Source organism: Rhinopithecus roxellana, chromosome 6, assembly GCF_007565055.1.
Source record: "Rhinopithecus roxellana isolate Shanxi Qingling chromosome 6, ASM756505v1, whole genome shotgun sequence".
Lineage (NCBI taxonomy): Eukaryota > Metazoa > Chordata > Mammalia > Primates > Cercopithecidae > Rhinopithecus > Rhinopithecus roxellana.
Genome location: NC_044554.1, coordinates 151,746,870 through 151,773,293, shown reverse-complemented (window position 1 = coordinate 151,773,293; position 26,424 = coordinate 151,746,870). Strand labels below are relative to the sequence as shown.

Sequence of the window (26,424 nt, the reverse complement as noted above, 5' to 3'; positions counted from 1 at the left end):
GTGTATTACAGATTTAATAAGCATACAAAACCCAACATCTTGTGGCTATTACTGCTTGGGAACACTTTCCTTTTAAAATAAATTGTAAAACGTGTATGTGGATTTAAAGAAAATAATACGTAAGTAACAGTATAGGGGTTAAGGGCTGAATTGTGTCCTTCAAAATTCCTGAGTTGGGCCGGGCGCAGTGGTTCACGCCTGTAATCTCAGCACTTTGGGAGGCCGAGGCGGGCAGATTGCCTGAGGTCAGGAGTTCAAGACCAGCCTGGCCAACATGATGAAACCCCGTCTCTACTAAAAGTACAAAAATTAGCTGGGCACAGCAGCAGGCGCCTGTAACCCCAGCTACTCGGGAGGCTGAGGGAATAGAATGGCTTGAACCCGAGAGGTGGAGGTTCACTTGGCAGTGAGCTGAGATTGCACCACTGTACTTCAGCCTGGGCGCCTAAATGGGACTCTGTCTCAAAAAAAAAAAAATTCCTGTGTTGAAGTCCTAAAGCCTGGTACCCCAGAATGTGACTGTGTTGGATAGGGTCTTTAAAGAGGTAATGAAGTGGAAATGTGGTCATTAGGGTGGGCCCTATTCCAATACAACTGATGTCCTTATAAGAAGAGATTAGCACACAGGCACACACAGATGGCTAGCCACGTGAAGACACTGAGAGAAGGTGGCCATCTATAACAGAAGCCAGGGAGAGAGGCCTCAGAAGAAACCATCCAGCTGACACCTTGATCTCGGTCTGTAGCCTTCAGAACTGGGAGACAATATATGTGTTGTTTAAGCCACCTGGTCTGTGGTAGTTTGTATGGCAGCCTGAGCGAAGGAATACAATAGGTAACATGCAGAAGTGGCAAAGATTGTGAAGGTGGAACCCAGGTGACTAAGTATGGGGAAAATGTACTGGGCTTGGTTAGAAACTCAACTTTCCCAGTACCCAGCTGTGTGGGCCTCAGCAAAATCTTAGCCTTTCTGAATCTCGTGTCTCGTTTTAAAGAATGGGGGCAACAGTAACCACCTAGTCAGGAAGCTGTAAGGATTAAAAGTACAATCGTGAGTTAAGAGCTTGGTGATCAATAAATGGCAGTCTCATTGCGGGAAAGCAGGCACCAAGGGGGCGAGGAACATGTCCTTTAATTTCGGTCCCCAAGAAGCAGAATCCTGGGCTTTCTTGCCCCCATGGTCCAGGCCCGCCAGGTCAGTAGCGTTGGTGGCCCCAGAGGGGGCCGTGGTGCTGAAGGTGGACCTGAGGGGGTCACTTTCCTGTGAGTTTAGTCCTCCAGAAACAAGGAGGCAGGCATTCTTCCCATTTTATGTCTAGGAAAATGGAGCCTCGGAGCGGAGTGGTAATTCGTCCTAGGCCTCTCGGACGACCAGTGCCAGGGTCAGAGTGAGGCCCCGAGCCCGGAGCCCGTGGGCGGTGCCCTGGGCGACACCTGGGCGTCCTGGCTGCGGCCTCCCACTCTGAGACACGAGTTTGCAGGACGCTCCACCCCTTCCCTCCCGCCCCAGCCAGCCCGCCCCAGAGAAGGGGAGGAGTTCTCGCAGCGCCGACGCCGCCGTCGCCACGGCAACGCGGCCATACTGCGCCCGACCGACCCAGCTGCCGGGTGCTGCGGCCCGGCGTGGGCCTAGTGGGCAGAGCCACAGCCAGAGCCAGTGCCATGGACAGCCTCTTCGTGGAGGAGGTGGCCGCCTCCTTGGTCAGGGAGTTCCTCAGCAGAAAGGTAAGGGCTCGCCCCCTCCAAAACCCGGGAAGTGGCTCTAATTTGGGGGGATCATCGGGATCTCCCCTGAAGGCTTTGCACCTTCTGGGAGGGCGCCCGTTCCCTGCCTACTGTCTGCTCCAGAGATGCCCCAGAAGAGCGCCGCTTTCCCGGGACAGGGGAAACTACATTTCCCACAAGGCGTTTCTGCCGTCGTCAGCGGGCGCTTCCGCAAGGCAGGTTTGAGCCCATCCGCTGCCCTCCTGGGGCATCCGCGATCCGGGACAGAGGCAGCTGGGAAGGGGGCTCGGGGGACGCGCCAAGCAATCCTAGCGCGGGCTCACAGCGGGCAGGCCTGCGCCCCAGCCTGGCTGCTGGCCTCCGTGCGCGACCCACGCAAGTCAGGGTCCCCACTCGGAAAGAACTTCTCCCCAGAGGGAACCCCAAAGGCCCCGAAAAGTTCTTGACGGTCAAGCCCTTAGTCATTTTAGTCAACAGTGGGAATTCCAGTGGTTGCTTTAATTTTTGTAAGTTTTACTATTGTCTTGTCCCAGGAGAGTTTTTGCAGCGCTCACAGGCTTGGAAGGTCCTTAGCTGTCATCCGGCCTCAGGGTGGAGATGGGGACCTCCGTGGGGAAGGAGCTTGCCGGGGGGTCTTAGGCATGGTAGTGGAGGGGGACATACATCAGTTTTTTCAACACGTGGTGACTGAGGGCTGCAGTCTGTGTGTTTTGTCTACCCTTGCAATGTCATACTGGGCTGGGGCGATGGACACTTGTCTGGTATGAAAACTCATACACGTAATTTTTTGAATGGAGGAAAGGGGAAGGACTTTGAAGTCAGATGGAGAGGGTTCAAATATTTGCTACTAGTTTGCAGTGTGAACCTGAGTACTTTACTCAAGGCCTCAATTTCGTTATCTGTAAAACACGAAAATAAGACCTACCTTTTGCAGATTTATAATGAGGATTAATAATAACATATGGGCAGCTCTCAAGCATGGATCTGACATATAGATACCATGTGCACGTAGGTGTTCAACTTTATACCTCCTCCCACCCTCACTGTCTCTGACACCAAAGAGGTGTCTCTGAACTGCACCTGTTTGGAAAGTGTCTTTGTGTGTTTTTTTATGATTTATTTTTATTTGAAAAAATTTTGAATGCATTTGGCTTTGTCGCATCTGCCCTGTTTTTATGGCTAATTGACCTGCCATCACCAAGTCCTGGCTGCATGTTGGATATCAGTTAACACCCTGGGAAGCTGACTGTTCCCATCATTTCTTTTAAGTCTGGGTCACTGAACAAAACTCTTAAGAGAGGGCTTCCTCATGTTCTTTCTTGAGTACAAATGAAGTCCAGTGTCCTCACTGACATCCAAGCCTGCCCTGTAGCTTGACCCCAGCTTACCATCTCAGTCTCATTTCCAGCCTCTCCCACATCCCTGCCTCCGACCCCCCACTTGACATGGCCAAGTTCCCCTGGTCACCTCTCCCTCCCGTGTTTTATCTGGGCACACTAAGGCCCTAAGAGTAGAGAGGAGTTGCCCACAGTTACTCAGAAGGTATTGGTGAGCTGGGGCTGCAGCCCAGGTATACTGCTTTCTCATCGCCTTCTGCTCCAGGGCAGAGACCATGTGCTCCCCACGGGGTTTTGTGCAGGCAGTCATTGCACCCAGCAGTCATAAGCAAGAGAGCTGCCACCTTGGTGCCCGGTACCTGGAAGGTGATGGTTTGTTGTCTCAGATTCTCATAACAGTCCTGAAAGATAGGTATAAGGATTCCCTTTCACATAAGATTATCGTGAGACCAGGAGGCCAAGAAACTTGCCCAGGGTGAGCAGGTCAGACCATGTAACTCCCCTGCTCAAACCCCTCTACTGGCTTCACATCGTAATTAGACTTCAAGTCTCTCCATGACTTGACTCTGGCTACCCTCAGACCTCATCTTCCATGACTGCTTGCTCCGCCCTCTACCCTCCAGCCACTTTGGCCTACTTGAAGTCACCAAGTGTGGTCTGCCCTCAGGGAGAGTCATGATAGTTTCCTGGAGATGGCAGGGTCCACTGAGGTGACTCTTCTGCTGCCCCAGCCTCTTGGGTCTGTGGCTCCACTCCTGCAGTGACTGTGCCATCCTCCCTCTGCCACCCTGCCCCATGGTCATGAGCTGGGCTTGTCGTTACCAGTACTGTGCCCTTTCTGTAATCTCAATTTCAAGCTTCCCACCTGTCAAAATTTCCAGCTTGTCCCCCTTCGTAGCCCCACATAAACTCTTCTCCAGCCTCACCACGTCTATATTGCATTGTTCCTGCCAACTGTTCACAGTCCCTCGGGCCTACCGTTACCCGCCTACTTCTCACCCACCCATCGTTATAATTGCGCCCTCCATAACAGGCGCAGCTCTTTTGCCCTTCTCTCCCTTCATCATTCTCTTCTGACAGTAAAATTCCACTCGCCCTGCTCCACACTTGCACCCATAGAGCTGAATGGGATTGGAGAGAAACACACACCACCATGTTGATGGTGTCACTCTAAATCCATGACCACACCCCCTTGTGGTGCCTTATGGGTGCCTGCCCACCTGGTTGCAACTCTCCAGCCTGTTTACTTTCTCAAATCCTGGATGACCATTTCATACCTTCTTTCTCCTCAAACCCCAAAGCTCCTTCCCCATCTAATTTCGCTGAGAAAACAGAAGTCATGAGGGAAGTCCAACAGGCTCCCACTACCACACTTGCTCAGCTTCCTGGGCCTGCACCATTCACTCTGCTCTCTCTGGTGTTCCTGTGGATGAATTCTCCACACCCCTGGTTAGGCCCGCCCCTCCACGTGTGCATGACCCCTCTTGTGTGCTCAGGGATGTCGCTGTCTCCTGCACCATGCATTTCTCTCCTCTACTAGGATACTCCTATCAGCACATATACGTTGTGCCCCTGCAGAATCCCATCTTGACCCCCAAACCCCAGCTACTGGTTTATTATTTCCTGCCTTTATATAGAAACCCCGTAAAGGAGCTGTGTCTACTCATTTTAATTATTTTCTCTGCTTTCTCAAACCGTTTCTAATCAGGCTTTTGTCCCCACCATTCCATGGAAATAGCTCTTGTTAGGGCCATTATTAACCTTGGATTTTTAGTCCTTGCCCTTCTTGATCTAATGATTATGTTTGTCACAGTTGATTGTGTCCTTCTGCTTGTCTTCTAGGAGACTGTCCCTCTTAGCTTTCCTCCTACTGCTCTGGGTGCTCCCTTCAACGTCTTTGCTGGTGCCCCTCATTTCCCTGTCCTGTGTACTCTTATGGGCTCAAGGACTCAGTTTATGGCTCTCTTCTCTTCTCCTGTCTATTCACTCTCAAGACATCTCAGCCAGTCTTGTGGATTCCCATACCATCTATATGCTGACAATTCCCAAATGTCTATCTCTAGCTGAGACCTCTCCCTGAACTCTTGAATTCTTCCAACTGCCTATTCTACATATCTGCTGGGATGGCTAACAAGCATCTCAACATGTCTCTGATAGTGTTTCTGCTTATACTTCAGACATCAAATGTGTGGGGTATTTTTCCTCCATACAAACTAAGTCTCCAACTCTCCAGACACTAACTGGGTGTTGTACAATTCAATACAGTCCTGACACTACCTGTAGTTAGTGCAGACCCTGCAGGTTAAGGTCTCAGGCTCATGACTGCCCTCACTTCAGATGACGGTCAGAAGTCCCAAGTTGCCGCCTGAACTTCTGACCAACTAGCTATAAATTGAGGGTTCCCACAACCCCCTTCACAGTTTTAATAATGTATTAGAATGGTTCACAGAACTCAGAGAAACACCTTACTTACATTTACCAGTTTACTATAAAGGACACAATTCAGGAACAGCCAGATGGAAGAGATGCATAGGGCAAGGTGTGGGTGGAGGGTCATGGAGCTTCCATGCCCTCTTCAACATGCTGTCCTCCCAGCACCAACCTGGGAACTCCCTGAACCCCATCGTTCAGGATATTTTATGTCGATTCTGTTATATAGGAAAGTTCGATTAAATCATTGACCATTGGTGGTTAGCTCAATCTATAGCTCCTCTTCCCTCTCTGGGAGGTTGGGAGGTAGGGCTGAAAGTCCCAGCCCTCTATTCAAGGTTTGCTCTTTCTGGTGACCAGCCCCTATCCTGAAGCCATCTAGGGGTCCCCAGCCACTAGTCATCACATTAGCATACAGAAGACGTTCTTATCACCCTGGAGATTCCAAGAGTTTTAGAATCTATGTGCCGGGAACCTGGGACAAAGAACAAATATATATTTATCATAATGTCCAAAAGTCAATTTCTGATTTCCTGTTCCTCCTACAACTGTGCCCATTGGAATAAATGGCACCTCTGTCCTTCTGATTGCCTAGGCCAGAAACTTCGGAATTATTCTTGGCTTTTTCCTTTCTTGTGCACCTCATATCCAGTCCATCAGCGAATCTGTTGACTTTGTCATCAGAGCACATACAGAATATAGCCACTTCTTACCACTTCTGTTGCAAACACCTTGCTCCAAGCCACCCCTGTGTTTCATGTGAGTTGTGAATTGTTCAATAGCCTCCTAAATGGTTTTTCCTTGATCTTCTGCCTCCTACAGTTTATTTTCAACCTAGCAGCCAAGTGATCTTTCAAAAATATGTCAGTTCGAAATAGTAGCCTTCCCATTTCACAAAAGCCCACGAGGCCTTTCCTTATGAGTCTCTGGGTGACTTCTGATTTCCTTACCTCCTTTCCCCTGCCATGCAGCTCTAGATGCACTGGCCTTTTGCAACTGGCTCAGGGCCTTTGCACTTGCTATTCCTTGCCCAGAACACTTTTCTCCCAAGTGTCTGTGTGGCCTGCTCTTTTGATTCCTTCATCAATCAATGATGCCTTTCCTGACCACCTTAGATAAAGTAGCAGCCCATCCCCATACCCACTGTAGCCCTCTCTGTCTCCTTATCCTATTTTATATGTTTTTTCCCCATATCATACTATACTTGTTGTCTCTCCCCCTGTAGAGTGCAAGTTCCCTGAGGACTGGGATTTATATCTGTTCACTGCTCTGCCTCTAGCAACTGGACTTACGGACTCCTGGTCTGTTCCCTTCGTTTCACAGATAGGGAACCTGGGACAGGAGTGAGCATGTGGATGATGCTGAACAAATAGCTGACCATCTAAAAGAGTGACTTTCATCCTTATCTTCCCTCTTCCTGCTTTGTCTCCCTAGTAGTACGTATTAGCAGCTGCCACACCATACATTTATGGTCTGCTTTCCCAACAGAACATTAGCTCCTATTCCTTCTGTCTTTCCTGCATCTAGACCAGAGCCTGGCATATAGGAGGTGCATGACAGGTGTTTGTTGGGCGAATGAAGTTTGAGTGGGCTGGATGGGACTGAGGACTGTCTGACTCCCAAGGGCACCCTTGTCCTCTACCCCAATGGTATTTCTTTTCTTTTCTCTTTTCATTTCTTTTTTCTTTTTTTTCTTTTCTTTCCTTTTTTTCTTTCTTCCTTTTTTTTTTTTTTTTTTTAGAGACAGGGTCTCACTCTTTCATCCAGGATGGAGTGCAGTGGTGTAATCATAGCTCACTGTGGCCTTGAAGTCCTGAGCTCGAGGATTCCTCCTGCCTCGGCCTCTCAAAGTTCTGGGTCTGCAGGTCTATGGCACCATGCCCAGGCCCCCAGTGGTTTTCAAATGCTGGTGTGCATCACACTCTAGAGCCGGGGTGGTGGTGGGGTTTGTTAAATGTGCCAGGGCTTGCTGATTTGAACTGTTGACAGACATAAAGAATTATCCATCAGAGAAAGACCCTCGTTATAGCATGTTCCACATCACTTTGACTGGAGGGAAAGCCATGGTTAAGCCCAGATGAAATACGGGTGGTTGGTTTTGAACCTCATCTCTCCTTCAAACAGACTTTTCCTGATGCACCTAATCCACCTTTTTTCCCACACCTATATCCATTTATTTCCATTTCCCTTCCCTATGGCCTCCTCTTTCCTCTGTTTCAAGGTTGTGTTCTTACTTTTAGTTTCCCAAATTGACCTTCTTACCTAAATGCATGGTGGGCATGGGTTTTGTCGTGTTTCCCCAGCAGCTAGAGCCTCTGTAAAATTCTGAACACAAAGGCTCTGAGAGAAGCTGAAGCCTGTGGAGCACTGGGGGTCTGGAATCCATTAAGAATAAGGAACACCGCTAACACCAGGCTGAGCTGTTGGTGAGGCATGTTCTCAGCCTCCAGCCATTTGACAATCACCATGACCCAGTGGGGTAGACAGCAAGTTGTGTTTGTTTTTCAGATTGAGAAGCCAGGCACTTGCGAACAGGACCCTCACTTCCCCAACCCCAGATTTTCCACTGCTAGAGCATGGCTCAGCTGGGCCTTGAACCTTGGTCTTCTGGCAGTTCAGGGTGGGATGATGGAAAGTGGCTTTGCTGGTGACTTAGCAGACATTTACCAAGAGCTTCCCATGGGCCTGGGTCCCAGAGTCACGGACTCACAGACTGGGATGGTTATAACCCCCGCCTGTGATGTGGTTCCATTTTGTTATCTTGGGCAAGTCAACCCCGTCTCCTGGTTTCCCCAAATGAGAGTGAAGGGAATGAATATTAGCCTTTTGTTTATGTTTTTTCTTTCGTTTATTTTTAAAGCTGCTTTAAAAATATTTGAATATTCCATATTCCATAGTATATGGAATCATATACTATGATTCCAAATCTAGGACCAAACCCAGGACTCCTGTGCACGAGTCCTGAACTCACTCCTTATCTGTGAAATGGCCTGAAAACTTCAGCCTTCACTTAGCCCATGGGGCTGTTCTAAGAATCAGAATAATATTGATAATTGCAGAGGTGATGTCAAGTGTAAAGGTTATATGAGCATTATCTTGGTGCACATCAGGAATCTTTTGCTTGTGCTTTAAGAGAACAGCGGGCTTTGATTTAAGATGGTAAACAGCGATTCAGATTTCTTCCCTCAGGGCTTAAAGAAGACATGTGTGACCATGGACCAGGAACGCCCACGCTCTGACCTCAGCATAAACAACAGAAATGATCTTCGAAAGGTTTTGCATCTTGAATTTCTCTATAAGGAGAACAAGGTATGTGCTTTCTAAGGTGTGGTGTGGAGTCTTAGAACTGAGTTTGGTGCTGCCAGAGCACTCACAGGCCCTGCCAGTGACAGGAGAGGCTTGAGGCGCTCTTGGCCTGCCACACTTGTAGTCAGAGAGAAACGGACCCCCCAAGTGCGGACAGACCCCCAGCAGGAGTGGGTTTTCCACCTCGGTCAGCTGGCGTGTTGTGTGTGTGTGGTTGTCGGGCTCATTTTGAACAGAGCCTGTGGCAGGGCTCAGCCTCCCACAGTTATTCCCTGTACTCCTGCCTCCCCACACAAGGCTATTTTTAGTAAAACTATACTTAAGAATATCGTATCCAGTTATACTAAAATTTTCCATTCCCTGCTTGTGTAAGAGTTTCCTTCTTCGGTTCTGAGTAATACCTTAGTCTTGAGTCTCCTGTGACATATAATTTAGGTAGAGGAGGGAATTGGGTTCAGCTAACCCAGGTGCATTAGAGTTGGGAAAGCAAATGGAACCGCGTTTTCTGGGGCGGGAAGAAATCTCTGATCCCCTATACTTGATCTCCCCAACCTGCTATTACAGGCTTTCATGGCACCCTATAGTTTTCCTGTTTTTGTGTTTATCACATTGGCAATAGAATATTTATGTGATTTTAAAATTAGTATCTGCCTCCCCCAATACCTTGGACACAGCAGAAGCCAGAAATGCAGTCTTTTTTGTTCACTATTATATCCCCATACATAAAGTGTTGTCCGATGGCATAGTAAATAGTCAGTATATATTTGTGGAATAAATGAATAAATGACTATACAAATGAATGAAGCTACACTTTCTACTTAATTTTTTTAAATCTGTTAGGAAGACAGAAAAAGAATGGGCTGTCCAGCAAATCTTGCCTTGTGGTTGGGCATAGTGTCAGAGTCAAAAAGAAAATGATACAGGTCAGCATTTATCACAATTTTTTAAAAAAGCAATAAAATGATATCTCATGTGGAAGTCCAATATGCAAAGTCAACAAGGGAAAATGCTCTATTTGAAGTTGAGAAAAGGAGGTCTTGCTTTCTCGGCTAGCCTCTCAGGGTCCAACTTTAAACCACTGATCAATTCCCTTCTCTCAGGAGGGAGCTGTGAGCCAGAGAGAGTTGGCTATCCAAGGTCTCACAGTCAGTTACCAGGTAGGGATGAGGCTAGAACCAGGTGTTTTGATTCCCTGTCCTATTGTAGGAGTGATTTTTCCAAATGGACTTTAGCAGTTTGGATTCGAAGGGTGGTAGGACCAAGGCTATTTTTTTGAGACACCCAGAGGATCCGCTGAACCACTTGAAAACTATGCAAATACACGTCATAGGCCAGGGAGGAACCTAGGTCAGGCATCTCTCAATAAAGTGAAGGATGGAATTTCAGGCAAACATATAAACTAAAAACAACTGGCACCTACAGGAGCACTCAGACTGCTAGAAATTGTTGTGCTCCCCTTTGAGAAGAAGTAGGCATTGGCAGCCAGGTGAAGTCTATCAGGCTCAGTAAAGACATCAAATAGAAGGCCTTTGTCCTCTGGGTCATGGGGTGACATGCAGGCACCTGTATCTCCTGTCCTGTAGCAAGTACTTTGTAAGTCCTGTAGAAAGACTGGTGACCCAGGCAGCAGATGCTCTGCAGTCCTCCGTCTGCTGTGTTCTAAGGCAGGAGAGTGGACTGTACACTTTAGGAGAATTTTGCACAGAGAGTGAGACAGCTACCCAGAAAATTCAGTTAACCATTTTGGTCACATTGGGCTTTTAACATAAATGTACCTTACTAATTTCCCAAAAGTGTCTTTGACATTGAAGCTATTTTTATTCCCTCATTGTGATATAGTCTCCCTAAAGTAGTTGTTAGTTTAAGATACTTAAGATATTTTCATGAGATACTGATAAGTGCCCTGATTGATACAGCAGGTATTAGCTGTTATACAATGAATTGGAGTGTATATTTTACAGGAAAATTACACGGTAGTCTATCTATTACATAATAATTTTGACATTCATTCAGCACAAAGCTAGCCTGATTCCAGGAAAACCCTGCAATTTAATGTTAATATTTCCAGTAACTTGTTTTAACCTATTAGGTATAGGATAGATAAAAATGCCTATGTAAATTGAGATCTTGAAAAACAATATCTAGATTCATATAAAGGCTGTGTCTGTTGTGAGCCAAGTGATGTGAAAAATCTTAAGGGAGCATCAGGTAATTCAGGGGCTTAAGTCTCTCTTATTGAGAGGAAAAGCAAGAAGGCTACAATATAGTATCTTTCCCCTAACTCACTTTATTGTAAGCTTCGTTTAATCTTAGACAAAATCGTTTTTGTTTGTATCTCTTACTGAAAAAAATAGTAAAACTGTCCCGGGTTTTATCTGATGAATCTGTTGAGTTTGGTCGTAGTCCATGGGCTGTGGGTCTTAGTCCCGGAGTCCTGCTGCATGGATGAGAGGACTAGGAAGGCGGAGGACTTGGCATGCCTCGAGGGCCTGCTCTGCTAGGCTCCTTGGTAGGTGCCTTGCTAGTCTGCAAAATCACAGAGTGCCCCATGTCTAGCCACGGCTTGGCAGGACCTGGGTGTTACTGGGCGAGTGGCTTGGGGACTGACACATGGCTGGGTCCCTGAGGCCAGCCTGCATGTTGTTGCATGAATAGCTGTGTCTATCCAAATTACTCACGGGAATTTACATCTTTGCTGTTCTGGCGTAGTAAGTATCAGTAGGGTGTGAGAATCTGTATTTTTAAAAAACGTCCAAAGGGAATATTTGGTATCGGCAGGGCTGGAAAATACTGGTATCGTTTAATTCCAAAACCTACTACTGAAGACTTTCATTTGCCTTTTGTTTTTAAGGTTGGAGTGTAAAGTGAGTCGGTCCTTACTGCCTCTCTGTGCTCTTCACGTTAACCTTCTGCTTCAGTTGTCTCTATCGTCGCTGGTTTCAGTGTTAGATGCAGAGCTTACAAGCTAAAAAAATATTCAGGCCCCAAATACTTACGAAACTGTAGGGTTTGTGTTCCCTACAGACTCTGTTTGTTAAATGAAGGGATATATATTGTATAAAGTTATTCCTTGGAGCAAAAAACCAAGAGGAAATTTGCTTGGACATGCCTCTATTCCTACCACATTTTATTCTAGTTGTTTATGGAATCACCTGTCTCATGCACTGGATGCTAGTTCTTTTAGGGCAGAGATTTTGTTTTTGTCTCTGTGTTCCTACCCAACATAGTACCTGACACATATAATATGTGGCCAGTAAATGTTGGCTGAAAGCTTGTATGAATGAGAAGTTGATAAACTTACTCAAAAAAGTGGAATAATTGTTTTTTCCACTCTTCCGTGAAGCTGTATATAAATTAATGATTTTTTTTTTCCTCTCCCAATGATAGGCAAAGGAAAATCCTCTAAAAACAAGTCTTGAACTCATCACCAGATACTTTCTGGATCACTTTGGAAATACGGCTAACAATTTCACTCAAGATACCCCAACCCCTGCACTCTCAGTTCCAAAGAAAAATAACAAAGTGCCATCGAGATGCTCAGAGACTACACTGGTAAATATATATGACCTTTCAGATGAAGATGCAGGATGGAGAACATCATTGTCAGAAACAAGCAAAGCCAGGTATGTTTTCCCATTATTCTGTTTATTAGTTTCCTATTGCTGCTATAACAAATTACTATGTGCTTCATGGCTGTTTCAGTCAGTATTCTCCAGAGGAACAGAATCAATATGGTCTCCCTGTGTGTGTGTGTGTGTGTGTGTGTATGTGTGTGCGTGCGTGTATCTATATGCCTATGTACCTGTATGTATATATATAAAGAAGTTTGGCCAGGTGCAGTGGCTCATGCCTGTAATCCCAGCACTTTGGGAGGCCAAGGCAGGAGGATCATTTGAGACTGGGAGTTCAAGTTCAGCCTGGATAACATAGAGAGACCCTGTCTCTACAAAAACTTAAAAAAAAATTAGCTAGGGGTGGCAGTGTGCACATACAGTCCCAGCTACTCAGGAGGCTGAGGCGGGAAGATCATCTGAGCCTTGGAGTTCAAGGCTGCAGTGAGTTATGATCACACCACTGCACACTAGCTTGGGAGATGGAGTGAGATCCTGTCTCTTAAAAAAGAAAAAAAAAAGGTTTATTTTAAGGAGTTGGCTGATGGGACTGTAAGGGCTGGTAAGTCTGAAATCTGTAGGGCAGGCTGGAAATCTGAAAACTCAGACAGGATTTTCATGTTATAATCTTGAGAAAGAATTTCTTTGAGAAACATCAGATTTTGCTTTTCAGGCCTTCACCTGATGGGGTGTGGCCCACCCACATCACTGAGGATAATCTGCCTTACTTAAAGTCAGCTGATTGTAAATGTTAATCACATTTACAAAATGCCTTCACAGCAACAGCTAGACTGATGCTTGACTAAACAACTGGGTACCACAGCCTAGCCACATTGGCATATAAAATTTAATCCTCACAGTAGTTAAAGCAATACCAATTTATTCTCTTATAGTTCTGCAGGTCAGAAGTGTAAAATCAGTCTCACTAGACTAAAGGCAAAGTGTTAGCAGGCCCGGTTCTGTCTGGAGGTTCTGAGGGGAAAATCCATTTTCTTTTCTTTTTTAGCTTCTAGAGGCCACCTATGTTCCTTGACTCTTGACCCCTTCTTTCATCTTTTTTTTTTTTTTTTTTTTTTTTTTTTTTGAGACGGAGTCTGGCTCTGCCGCCCAGGCTGGAGTGCAGTGGCCGGCTCTCAGCTCACTGCAAGCTCCGCCTCCCGGGTTCACGCCATTCTCCTGTCTCAGCCTCCCGAGTAGCTGGGACTACAGGCGCCCGCCTCGTCGCCCGGCTAGTTTTTTGTATTTTTTAGTAGAGACGGGGTTTCACCGTATTAGCCAGGATGGTCTCGATCTCCTGACCTCATGATCCACCCGTCTCGGCCTCCCAAAGTGCTGGGATTACAGGCTTGAGCCACCGCGCCCGGCCTCCCTTCTTTCATCTTAAAGCACATCGCTCCAGCCTCTGCTTGTGTTGTTACATCTGCTAACTTTACTACTACCTTTGATCCTCTTGTCTCCTAAGAAGGACACTTGTAATTACATTGGGTCCACCAGATAATCCCATTTTATGACTCTTAATTTAATCACATCTGTAAAATCCCTTTTACTGTGAAGCTAACCTGCTTATGTAGTTAACCATAAGTGGGTTAACCCACTTATGCCTAGTGTTCCATTATTGGAACACTAAGCATGTGGGAGTTATTTATATCCTACTGCTGAAGGTCATCACCAAGGTCTGATTTTTCACTCGTGCAAAAATTCAAAAAATTGCAACCTCTGGCATAAATGGATTAATAGATTCCAGGGATAAGGATGTGAATATCTTTGGGGGGGGTCACTGTTCAGCTTCCCACACTCTGTGTTTTCAAAATCTCTGCTGTGAAGTACTGTTATTATCCTGTTGAGGCTGTCAGAATGGACTACTTTGTGATGGAGAGTAGTTACGATTCACTGTGTTTATTTTAAATTCCATGGTTGTAAGGTTCAAGCACTTGCTTTATTTGATTTTCTTAAAAACAGGGGTATGGTATTGGTATTCTAAAAGGCAACAAAACACTGTAGAGATGGGAATAATCTGAAAAATAAGCGCTTTTAAAAATCTTAGGAAGAAAATAATTGGCATTCTTGATTGAACCCCTATTATCTGGGAAACAATGACATTCAGTTACGACCTTAAGACACTGCAGTCCCCTGTAGTGAGCTTAACTTCCTGGGAATGGGTGCTGTCTTCTGGCTCCATTGAAAAGCATTTCCTCTCCTGAGGGTCGCTGAAGCTCAGGGCATGGGTGTCAAGCTGCCAAAAGGTGAGATCGTGACAAGCAATTAGCACAAGGATTCGGAGGTGCAGAGTTGTAAGGGGCTATGAAGAAGCTCTTCCTCCGAGGCACTTACTGCCTGGCTGAGAAGTGAAATCCTTCTGATACAACAAAAAAGCAACTAGGAAGTTGAAGCTCCCGAGTCCTACCCAGTTACCCAAGCCAAAAATGTGGTTGTTCTTGCCTCTTCCTTGTCTGTCATCTTCTGCATCTGTGAGTCCTGTGAGCTCTTCATCCAGAGTGATAGTAGGCACTTTCCTTCTTTCCTCCTTTCTCTGCCCACCGGCAAGGGCCTCAGTTCACACTCCCATCCTCTTTTCCTGGTTAACTCCTACAGCCCCTCCCTGGTCTCCAGGCCTCTAGTGATCTTCCCCTCCAATCCACCGTTGCCCTAAGGTAGTGTGAGCTTTCCACGAAAGGAGTCTGGCCATGCCGCTCCCCTGCCGAAGGGCTTCGGACATTCCCTGCAGCTTTCAGGGTGAACTCCTTAGAATACCATTCAGAACCCCATTCCTGACCAGCCCTGGCTGCTCCCCTGAGCACATTCTGCCTTAGAGGCCTGTGTGCTGGGGCTGGGCCTTCTCCTGGGGACCTCTTGCTGCCTCATTCTCTCAGACTCAGGTGCTGCCTTCTCTGGGAGCCCTTCGGGATTTCCCCAGGCTGGTTCCAGTCCCTTCCTCTGCCTGACATGCCCCAATCTCAGCACACACAACTGCCCTCCCACATGTGACCCAGTGCCTGGTAAGCAACTTGGCATAGGGTAGGGGCCCGTACCCATTTATGGCAGAGCCCAGTAGTAGAAAATAACTGAGCCTGTGTCACAGGACTGCTGGCTTCTGGGTGATCAGAGGTAAGATTCCTCTTTGCCCGGGTCTCTCGCTTTGTCTTGTGAGCTCTCTCTTGTTCTTTCTGAGTCTGTGCTTATTCTCACAGTCTCTCACCTTCTTTTGTCCTTTTTTGCTTTCTTCCTTCCTCTCTCTCTAACACACACACACACACACACACACACACACACACACACAGCCATTGGCACACCTGACTCCAGGTTTAGCTGAACAGCGGGGAATGCCAGGTTTGCTGTGGGTCTTCTCTATGCCTCTCAGTGGTGTGTGGCAAGGCTGGGCTTCACATACCCCATGACTGTACTGAAAGATTATGGTCTTCCTTCGTCATTCAGGTCTGGAAGACTAAGGATGCTCTTTAGTCTTAAGGACTTGAGGGGTCCTGTTATGGATCATCATCTCTGAATTTGTTTGCTTGTTTACTGGCCTTATTTTGTAGGGCAGACTTGCCCTGATACCAGAGTATTGTCTGTTCCTTGTCTTTCATGATAATGCACTGGCTGGTTAGAAGTCATCGTAGACTTATTAATGGGCTTGCTTTGAGTGCCCATTGAATGTGGAATTTGCTATCTTTGTTATTGATTCCTTCTGGAGAGTCTGTTTTAATGGAAATATTCCTTTTTCACAGACATGACAATCTTGATGGAGATGTACTTGGTAATTTTGTATCATCTAAAAGGCCCCCACACAAAAGTAAGCCCATGCAGACGGTTCCGGGTGAAACTCCTATGTTGGCTTCTGCATGGGAGAAGACGGACAAACTTCACTCGGAGCCCTCCTTGGATGTGAAGAGGATGGGAGAGAATTCCAGGCCAAAGTCTGGTCTGATTGTGCAAGGCATGATGGCTGGGCCCATCACCAGCTCCCCACAGGTGGGGCTATTGCTCTTTCTGTTGTTACGAGACTGGAGGCTGAGGACTGGGCGAGGCTTAAGGCACGCCTGGGTTTATTTGGGGTACCTCACAGGACAGTCCGAGAAGAGGGCCTGTGCATGGGGTGGGAAGTACACTGCCTCTGTTTTCTCCCTGGCTCTACTGTCAATGACCCATGAGGCCTTGAGCAGATCTCCTTTCCTGCCCTTAGCTTACCCATTTTGTCTGTGAGGTGGATGCCATGGTTTTCTATTCCTCTGCTGGGTGAGAATACCTACTCAGCTTTGTCTTTGCAATTCAGGAGTGGAGAACCTATCCAGGTTTAGAGAGCATCTTTAGGCTGAGTGTGGTGGCTCACGCCTGTAATCCCAACACTTTGGGAGGCCGAGGTGGAAAAATCGCTTGAGCCTAGAAATTGAGCCTGGGCAACATAGGGAGACACTTGTCCCACTGCCCCATCTCTACAAAAAATTGAAAAGTTAGCCAGGTGTGGTGGTGTGCATCTGTAGTCCTAGCTACTTAGGTGGCTGAGTGGGGAGGATTGCTTGAACCTGGGAGGTTGAGGCTACAGTGAGCTATGATCATGTGACCACTCTGGCCTGGGCAAGAGTGAGACCCTGTGTGGAAAAAAAAAAAAAAAGAAAAAAAAACAAAGAAAAAACCAGAAAGCATCTTTTAAAATAAATGTGAAACATGATAGTTAAAAGGGACTAAAACCCCGAAGCCTTATGGTTTCATTTATTTTGCTTTTATTTTTTTCTCTTTCAAAAAAAGATTCTAAAAATTTCACATTGTTGTTTTATAGTCTCCCTTACAGGGTGACCATGGTAGAGTTCCATTAGGCAGAGAGACAAAACCAAATCAGAGACATATGTAAAAGAAGTTTGCAAAACAACAAACAGAAAAGCAAAGCAAAAGTAAACACCAAACTCAAAGTGCCATATCAGTCAAATCAGGGAGCCTAAGCCAACAAAAAATAGGTGTCTGTGTCCACCTGCGCTCTCACTTACCTGCTGTATGTTTAGGTGTGGGTGCAGGTGCTGGCACTGTTCTCTCAGTTCATTTGGAATTAGGACAGAAAGAAGTGAGTCCTCTCCCTGCCCCTGACTCCATCTTGTGGGATCTTTGGTCAAGGTTTTTATTTCTCTTGGCTGCAGTCTCTTCTATTAGACCAGCTGTCTAAGGCCCCTTAGGGCTCTGGGATTTCAGTGCTCTCGAGATCATGCAGTCTTGGGGTCCAGATCAAGGAAGAGCCTGCCCGCCACTATGTAGTTCAGGCCACACCTTGATGTCATACCCCATCCTAGGCCTTCTTGTTGAAGAAGGACATTCATAAACTGAACCCTGTCCAGAGGAAAGGGGCTAGAATGGTGAACAGTTTGGAGGAAATTAAAAGGTTTGGAGATGTTTAATCTTGTGGGAGATTGGTAGAATATAAGAGATTTCTTTGAATATGGAGGTTGGAGTAGCCTATCTCCATGTGAGATAAACTCTGTTTGCAATCTTGAGCTTAGTCTGTAAGCCTCCTGAGAGCAGGACACTGTTGTGTTTCTGTGTAGTGCATGGTGTGTGCTTGCTGGCACCATTGTTGGGTTGAGTGGTGTAGCCTTGCCTAGTGGCTCCAGATAGCACAACTGGGCACCAGCGGATGGAGGTTGGTATAAGAGCCCTCCATTAGTCAGAGCCACTTCAGCAGTGGAGAAGGTTGTTTTGGAAGGGACTCAGCTAGTTGTGTAAAAGGGAAGTTAGGTAACCCATCTGCTGGGGACACTGTGGAAGGAGCCTTGCCTGGGTGACAGTTTAGACTTACATCAGTAGTTCCTAGACTTTTAGCCTCAGGCTGTCTTTATACTCTTAAAATTATTGTGGAGTGCAAAGAGCTTTTGTTTATGTAGGTGTGTCTATTGCTATTTACTGTATTCGAAATTAAAAGTGAGAAGTTAAAAATATGTACTTACAAAAATCATTAAAAATAACACTAGTAAACCTATTACATGTAACATGATATATTTTAATAAAAAAATACATTTTTCAAAACAAAAAATTAGTGAGATGAGTAGCATTGTTTTACATTTTTTTGCAGATCTCTTTAACGTCTGGTTTTGTAGTAGATAGTTCAAGCCTCATATTTGCTTTTGCATCCAGCGTGTTGCAATATGGTGTTTTGGTTGAAGTGTATGAAAAAATCTGGCCTCACCCAGATAAGCAGTTGGAAAAGGGAAAGGTATTTTAATAATCTTTTCAGAAAACTGAGGTATTTTTTTTTTTGATGCTACACCGGAACTAGACAAGTTATAGTTTCTTAATGTGAAATCTTAAACCATATCAGTGAACTTTTTGTACCTTATCAATTTCCTTTGGTATGTCTTGCACTTCGAATTTTTTACCCCTGAATGATTTAGTAACATAATATATTGGTCATTTGGAAAATATTGGTTACTGAGTTATATAGATCTTCCAAATGTGGACATATCTCATTAGACAAAAAGAAAATCACACCAAAAAATTTCATTTGTTGATGTCACTCCCAGCTGATCCAAGAAGTTTTTAAGTATTGCAAAGCTCTCAAACTCACAGTGGCAGTTAGAAGTTTTCCAAAATTCTAATTTTTACCTGACAGCTTGTATTTTATCACTGACAAAAATACACCATTTGTTTCCCTTGAGGTGACAGGCTCAATTGATTTTCAAGAAAATGCCTGCCAAATACCCACACTTGAGTAACCATAGTTTGTCTCTCAGTGGTTCCATGAAAAAACCAGCAAGTTCACTCGCAGCCTAGACAGTCGCGCAGTGCCAGCTGCCATCCTCCACGCCCAGCGGAATGCCTGCACGCCCCTCCCACTGTGTCACTCAGGGTGTTGAAGAGATGTGTGCTGGAGAGTCTAAGGGCATAAAATGAATACTTTTTATGTGTCAGCATGGACATTCCTCAGTGAAGTCAGCACTTTGTTCACCTATTTTCACTGCGAGTGTGCAGGTAAAGAGGGCCTTGGGCACTAGTGGAGTTTGGTGCCACTGCCTTGTTTCGTGCTTGGGACCAGCAGTTTTTCCCACTGTTGCTTTGTGCACAAAGTCAGCACGGTGGAAAAAGGCACCTGGGACCAGCAGTTTTTCCCACTGTTGCTTCATGCACAAAGTCAACACAGTGGAAAAAGGCAAATTGTGTTATCTTACTACTATCAAAATAGTTTTGAATTCCCTAAAAGGGTCTAGAGACTCTTAGGGGTTGGTGGACTACTCTGAGGACTGGTGAACCAGAGGAGCATGGTTCACCGGTATGATGTCCTGATCAAGTATGTGCAGTGGAGATCCCCTTTGTACCTGTGCTGTGACGGAGATGGCTTGGACCTGCTTTGCTGCCGAGGGCATTGCTGCAAACTTCTCCTTTTGGTAATTGTTTTGGGAGGTGGTATCTGAAACTGCAAAGGATGTTGAAGGATGGGTTGCTATAGAATTTTGCCAGATTCTCTAGAAGGGACATTGTGGACTTTGAGTACCTTGGTCATACTTTTTGGTTGCTCAGGAGAAAAGGGCCAAAGATTGTTGGGTATTTCATCATTTTTACTACATCACTTCTGTATTTAAGAATGACTTAAGAGGCTGGGCTCCCTGCAGCAGCTCCAGCTCCCTTCGGCTAGAATTTTGAGTCTCCTTGGGAATGGTGACTAATGTCTTTCCCACTTTGTGCAGGGGATGTCCTGAGTGGCTTTGGGAGGAGGTTTATAGTGCTTAGTAATGTCTGCTTAGCCAGAACCCTACAAAATTAAGGTTTCCTTATTCCAGCCCAGGCTTTACTATTTGGTCTTGGATTATTTCTGGAAATATTGAGAGGTTCAGAATTTTAAACCAAGGAAAAGCCTGGTATGTCTGTCTTTGTCTTCCCACCCTCCCATTAATAACAACATGAGTTCCCATTTCCTCCACTAATCTTTGACGGTAAGGGAGGATATTTGGATATTTCAATTGACTCCTCTAGAATTCCTTCATTTCAAACACTAAGCAAATCTTGAGTGCCTATTAGGTATACGCTGCTGAGCTGGGTGCTCTGTGAACACCAGAGGCAAATTAAGAATGACCTCTGCCATCAGGAGGGGGTTAAGACCATATGTAAGTGGGCACAGGGCAAATGCATGTAGGAGTAGTGAGCGTTTGCTGACTGCTGCAGTACGTCTGGCTCTGTGCTAGTGCCTTGCACAGGTCTCATTTCATCCTCCCTACAGTCTTGTCGGAGAGAAGTACTACAGTTGCCTCATCCCTCGTCCAAAACCTTTGGGTTGGATGTCTTTTGGAATTTATATATATATATTTTTTAAATTTGGAAAGGAAGTACAGTGCATGAGACACATACCACATAATGCCTTTTGTAGGGTTTGTGGTAGCACCCCATAAGCAAAAAACATGACCATTTCAGCAACTTCATGTAAGAATGAATATTCACATTTTAAAAAGACTATAAACAGCCTCATGAACAGTTAAGAATTTACCACAGGATTTTAAAAAACCTTTCATTTTCAGAGGTTTTGGGATTTATTTATTTATTTTTTTTGAGTTGGTGTCTCGCTGGCCCAGGCTGGAGTACAGTAATGCGATCTCGACTCACTGCAATCTCTGCCTTCTGGGTTTAAGTGGTTCTCCTGCTTCCACCTCCCGAGTAGCTGAGATTACAGCCATGCACCACCAGGCCTGGCTATTTTTTTGTATTTTTAGTAGATATGGGGTTTCACCATGTTGGCCAGGCTGGTCTCAAATTCCTGGCCTCAAGTGATCCGCCCGCCTTGGCCTCCCAAAGTGCTAGGATTACAGGCGTGAACCACCATGCCCAGCCTGGTTTTGGGATTTAGAAATGACAGGTAGTGGATTGTGGACTGGTTATATTACAGGTGAGAAAATCAGGGACAGGGAAGTTAAGCAGCCTGCCACAGGTGACACAGCTGGTAGGTGGTAATGCAGACTGGAGCAACTGCTTCACCTGCTGCATGAACCTGCTCTCTGTAAGGGCTGCGAGAGAAAGGCCCAGGCCTGCTCTGAGGTTCCGGCAGGTGGGGTGTGCATCACTGAAAGCACAGAGGTGGGAGCATTTGAGTAGCTCCTCAAAGAATAGGCAGGATTTTAAGGGAAAGAGTCAGGGGTGGGAAAACACATTCCTGGGAGAGACATCACATCATGGGCAAATGCTTGAAGTGGGATCTGTGTTTTCCAGCTCCCCTCAAGGGTCCTCACTGCTTTTGTCCTCACTCCCTTTAGGATTCTTTTCACAGACGCTCTCTGAGACGGTCCTCACCCTCAAGCAGCTCCACCCAACCCCAAGAAGAGAGCCGGAAGGTCCCTGAGCTCTTTGTCCGTACCCAACAGGACATTCTGGCCTCGAGCAACAGCTCCCCTTCCAGGACCTCTCTAGGTCAGCTTAGTGAACTGACCGTAGAAAAGCGGAAGACCACTGCCAGCAGCCCTCCCCATCTGTCCAGGAAAGGGCTGCCCCCGCGGGACAGGGCCAGGCCGAGAGATCTTTCTGAGGACAGCCCAGCAGTGGATGGCAGCACAGACGCGGACAGGATGCCCTTGAAGCTCTACTTGCCTGGTGGTAATTCCAGGATGACCCAGGAAAGGCTGGAAAGAGCGTTCAAACGGCAGGGCAGCCAGCCCGTACCTGTCAGGTGAGTGTGCTATGCCAAGGTGACGGCTTTTCAAAAAGAAACTCCACCTCTCACATGTTGTCTAGTCCCTAATGGCTCCCAAGGGGCCTTCTTAGGCTTCTTGGTCTCTCAGAACAAGCCTACGAAGTAACCAGCAAGGCAGTTTGTTATGGTCTACCAGGAAGAAAACTCAGCCAGAGCTCACACACCTGGAAAGCTGAAGAATGCTCTAGACAGGGGTGTATAAGAGCTTCCCTGGGCCACACTGGAAGAATTGTCTTGGGCCACACATAAAATACGCTAACAATAGTTATGAGCTAAAAGAAAAATCGCGAACAAACCTCAAATGTTTTAAGAAAGTTTATGAATTTGTGTTGGGCTGCATTCAAAGCCGTCCTGGGCTGCATGTGGGCTGCGGGTTGGACAAGCTTGCTTTAGCAGATGGGCTGAAAACATACCTGCGGCAACATGGCCAGGCAGATGTGGCTAAGAGTTTCTTGTGGGAAGCCAGAGATACAGTGATGAATCAGCTCCCACAAGGATCCCTTAGGGCATTATTTCTATTTTATTTTATTTTTCACCCTATGCTTACTTTTATTCTTTACAGTAGGACTTGATGATTCCTACATTGATTGATTTTTTTAATGTTAAACCAACCTTACATTCTAAGAATAAATCCCACTTGGCTATGATATATTATCTTTTTGTATATCATTGGATTTGACTTATGAATATTTCGTGTAGGGGTTTTATGTATAAGTTTATGAAGGAGATTGGCTGGCGTATTTCCTTTCTTGCAACAGCTTTGTCAGATGCTGATACCTAGGTTATGCTAGAAGTGGTCCCTCTTTTTCTATCCCCTTGAAGAGTGAGTATAAGATTGATGTGATTTCTTTCTTAAATACTTGGGAGAATTTACTGGAGAAATTTTCTGTGCATTAGGTTGAAAGGTTTAAATTATGTATTCAATTAAAAACTTTTTAATTCAAATTTCAACTTTCTTCTTGTGTAAGTTTTGGCAAGTTGTATTTTTTCAAGGACTTTGGCCACTTTATGTATATGTTTTTAATTTATTGGTATAAAATTGTATAATTATATTATCCTCTTATTATCACTTTGAAGTTTGTAAGATCTATAGTTATGTCTCTGTTTCATTCCTGAGATTGGTAATTTATGTTCTTTCTCTCTTAACTGGTCTCAGTAGGAATTTGTCATTTGTGTAATATACTCAAAGAAAACTTTTGGCTTTATGTTTGTTTTCTGTTTCATTGACCTCTGCTCTTATTTTTATTATTTTATTCATTCTATTCTCTTTGAGTTTGATTTGCTATTATTTTCTAGTTTACTGATTCTCAGCCTTCTTCTTTTGTAATATCTTTTAAAGCTGCACATTTCTCTGTAAGTAATGCTTTGTCTGTATTCCATAAGTTAATATGTTAAATATTCATATAACTTAGTTAATATATTTTCTAATTCCCATTGTGGTTTCTTTTTTTTTTTTTTAACCCATGGGTTATTTAGACATGTACTACTAATTTCATACATTTAGGGTATTTTTTTGTTTATATATATAGTTTATACATTATTTTTTGTTTATGTAATTATTTATATATATTATTCTTTATGATTACAATCCTTTGATATTTGCTGAGATTTCCTTCTAGTATATATTTACAGCTTATCTCTGATAAGGAGCATGTATTTGGAACTTTAAATCTAGTCTGATAATTTTTTATTCTAGTTGGAATAATTATGGCATTTTTATTTTTATTTTCTTTTTACTTGAATAACTTCCTTTAGTATTTTTTTTAGCAGGTATGTTAAATTTTTTTTCTAGTTTTTGTTTGGAAATGTCTTTGGTTTGCTTTTTTTTTTTTTTTTTGGAGACAGGGTCTCACTCTGTCACCTAGGAAGGAGCGCAGTGGCGCAATCACAACTCACTGCAGCCTTGACCTCCCGGGCTCAGGCGATCCTCCCACCTTAGCTTCTTAAGTACCTGGGACCACAGATTCACTAATTTCCACACACCTGGCTAATGCTTTGTATTTTTTGTAGAGACGGTGTTTCGTTATGTTGCCCAGGCTGGTCGTGAACTCCTGGGCTCAAGCGAACCTCCCATCATGGGCCCAGGGTAGGTATTCTCATATAACACATGGTGGGGAGGGGCTGCCTGTGGAAGAGCAGCCCACTTCCAAGAGGAAAAAGGGCAAAGCTGAGCCTAAATGCCTTTTATTTTTTATGGAATTTATCAGTTATAAAATTCACACTTCCTCCCTTAGGGTGGAGTGATTAAAGAGGGGGAGAATGGCCAGGTGGGCCAGACCAGCAGAGCCCTCTTCAAACTTCTAGAAAACACTGGGAGTTGAGAAAAAGCATCCTTCAACCCAGCAGTTATTATCCCCATTTCACAGATGAGGAAACTGAGGCACAGATAATCCAAGGAACCTGACAAGGTTTCTGGATGGATGCAGATCCAAGGGTGCACAGACTGGCAAATGGAATATGGGCTGGATTTTGGCTCTCTCTCACTCCCTCAGTGAGGCATCTTTGCGTAGTTCACATACTATACAACTCTACACAGTGCTCTTGATTTGAAACCAGGGCCAAAGTAATCCCAGTGGTAAATGTATCTGCATCCACTACCCTCCCCAACTCCCCTCCATCAGTGCCCCCTTCCCCTTGTTGTTTAATTCAGTTTGGTAAACAAGGGTCTCAGTCCTAGTGTGTACCAGGTCCTGTGAGTTCCTCAAGGGGAGAAACGCAGGTGCACATACAATTCTTCTAAAGCATGGGAAAGTACAGTGAGATGACATCAGAGCTGGCCATTAGCACAGAGCCAGCTTCACTACTCTGTCCTAAGGAAGCTGGAGGAGAGGGGCTACTTGGGGCTCTTTCAGGGCCTCCAAATATCAGGTTCAGGAAAATCCATGGAAGTCACACCTGGGGCAAAGGTGGAGTTAGGGAGCAGGTGGAGGATGCAACCTGCTGAGATGTTAGGAGGTGTGAGTATCTGTGCAGTCAGGCGCTCCTAACTCTGACTCCTCAGATCTGACCCCAGGAGCTGAAGGGACTATTTTCTGGTTTATTTTTTGTTTTTCTTCTGTGTCCTTTGATATCAAAAGATGCTTGGATTCCTTTGGAGGGGGAGATGCACTCTGATTTTTTGAATTTCCAGCTTTTCTGCACTGCTTTTTCCCCATCTTTGTGGTTTTATCTGCCTTTGGTCATTGATGATGGTGACATACTGATGGGGTTTTGGTGTGGGTGTCCTTTCTGTTTGTTAGTTTTCCTTCTAACAGTCAGGACCCTCAGCTGTAGGTCTGTTGGAGTTTGCTTGAGGTCCACTCTAGACCCCGTTTGCCTGTGTATCAGCAGCGGAGGCTGCAGAAGATAGAATATTGCTGAACAGCGAGTGTTGCTGTCTGATTCTTGCTCAGGAAGCTTCATCTCAGGGGTGTACCCTACCGTGTGAGGTGTGAGGTGTTGGTCTGCACCTAGTCGGGGATGTCTCCCGGTTAGGCTGCTCAGGGGTCAGGGACCCACTTGAGCAGGCAGTCTGTCCGTTCTCAGATCTTAACCTCCGTGCTGGGAGATCCACTGCTCTCTTCAAAGCTATCAGACAGGGGCATTTACCTCTGCCAAGGTTTCTGCTGCTTTTTGTTTAGCTATGCCCTGTCCCCAGAGGAGAAGTCTACAGAGGCAGGCCTCCTTGAGCTGTGGTGGGCTCCACCCAGTTCGAGCTTCCCAGTGGCTTTGTTTACCCACTTAAGCTTCAGCAATGGCGGGCGCCCCTCCCCCAGCCTCGTTGCCACCTTGCAGTTAGATCTCAGACTGCTGTGCTAGCAATGAGGGAGGCTCCGTGGGCGTGGGACCCTCCGGACCAGATGTGGGATATAATCTCCTGATGTGCCGTTTGCTAAGACCCTTGGTAAATCGCAGTATTAGGGTGGGAGTTACTCGATCTTCCAGGTGTTGTATGTCTCATTTTCCCTTGGCTAGGAAAAGGGATTCCCTTCCCCCTTGCGCTTCCCAGGTGAGGCGATGCCTCACCCTGCTTCAGCTCTCGCTGGTCGGGCTGCACCAGCTGACCAGCACCGATTGTCCGGCACTCCCCAGTGAGATGAACCCAGTACCTCAGTTGAAAATGCAGAAATCACCCGTCTTCTGTGTCACTCACGCTGGGAGCTGGAGGCTGGAGCTATTCCTATTCGGCCATCTTGGGCGTGAGCAATGGAACAAAGCTGGATGGAGAACGACTTTGATGAGTTGAGAGAAGAGGGCTTCAGTTGATCAAACTTCTCAGAGCTAAAGGAGGAAGTACGTAACCAGCGCAAAGAAACTAAAAACCTTGAAAAAAGAATGGATAAATGGATAACTAGAATAATCAATGCAGAGAAGACCTTAAAAGAAC

At 45.6% G+C, this 26,424-nt stretch overlaps 1 protein-coding gene across 2 annotated transcripts in view; it reads left to right on the top strand.

Annotated features, from left to right (window-relative positions):
• Positions 1 to 1,540: 1,540 nt before the first annotated feature.
• Positions 1,541 to 26,424, top strand: part of MINDY4 (MINDY lysine 48 deubiquitinase 4) — a 133,321-nt gene continuing 108,437 nt past the window's right edge. For both annotated transcript variants that reach the window (XM_030932412.1, XM_010365066.2), the window contains exons 1-5: positions 1,541 to 1,725; positions 8,682 to 8,801; positions 12,186 to 12,421; positions 16,135 to 16,378; positions 21,625 to 22,034. In XM_030932412.1, coding sequence (XP_030788272.1) covers positions 1,663 to 1,725; positions 8,682 to 8,801; positions 12,186 to 12,421; positions 16,135 to 16,378; positions 21,625 to 22,034 — 1,073 coding nt within the window. In that variant the 5' untranslated portion in view covers positions 1,541 to 1,662. The remainder of the gene's footprint in view (positions 1,726 to 8,681; positions 8,802 to 12,185; positions 12,422 to 16,134; positions 16,379 to 21,624; positions 22,035 to 26,424) is intronic.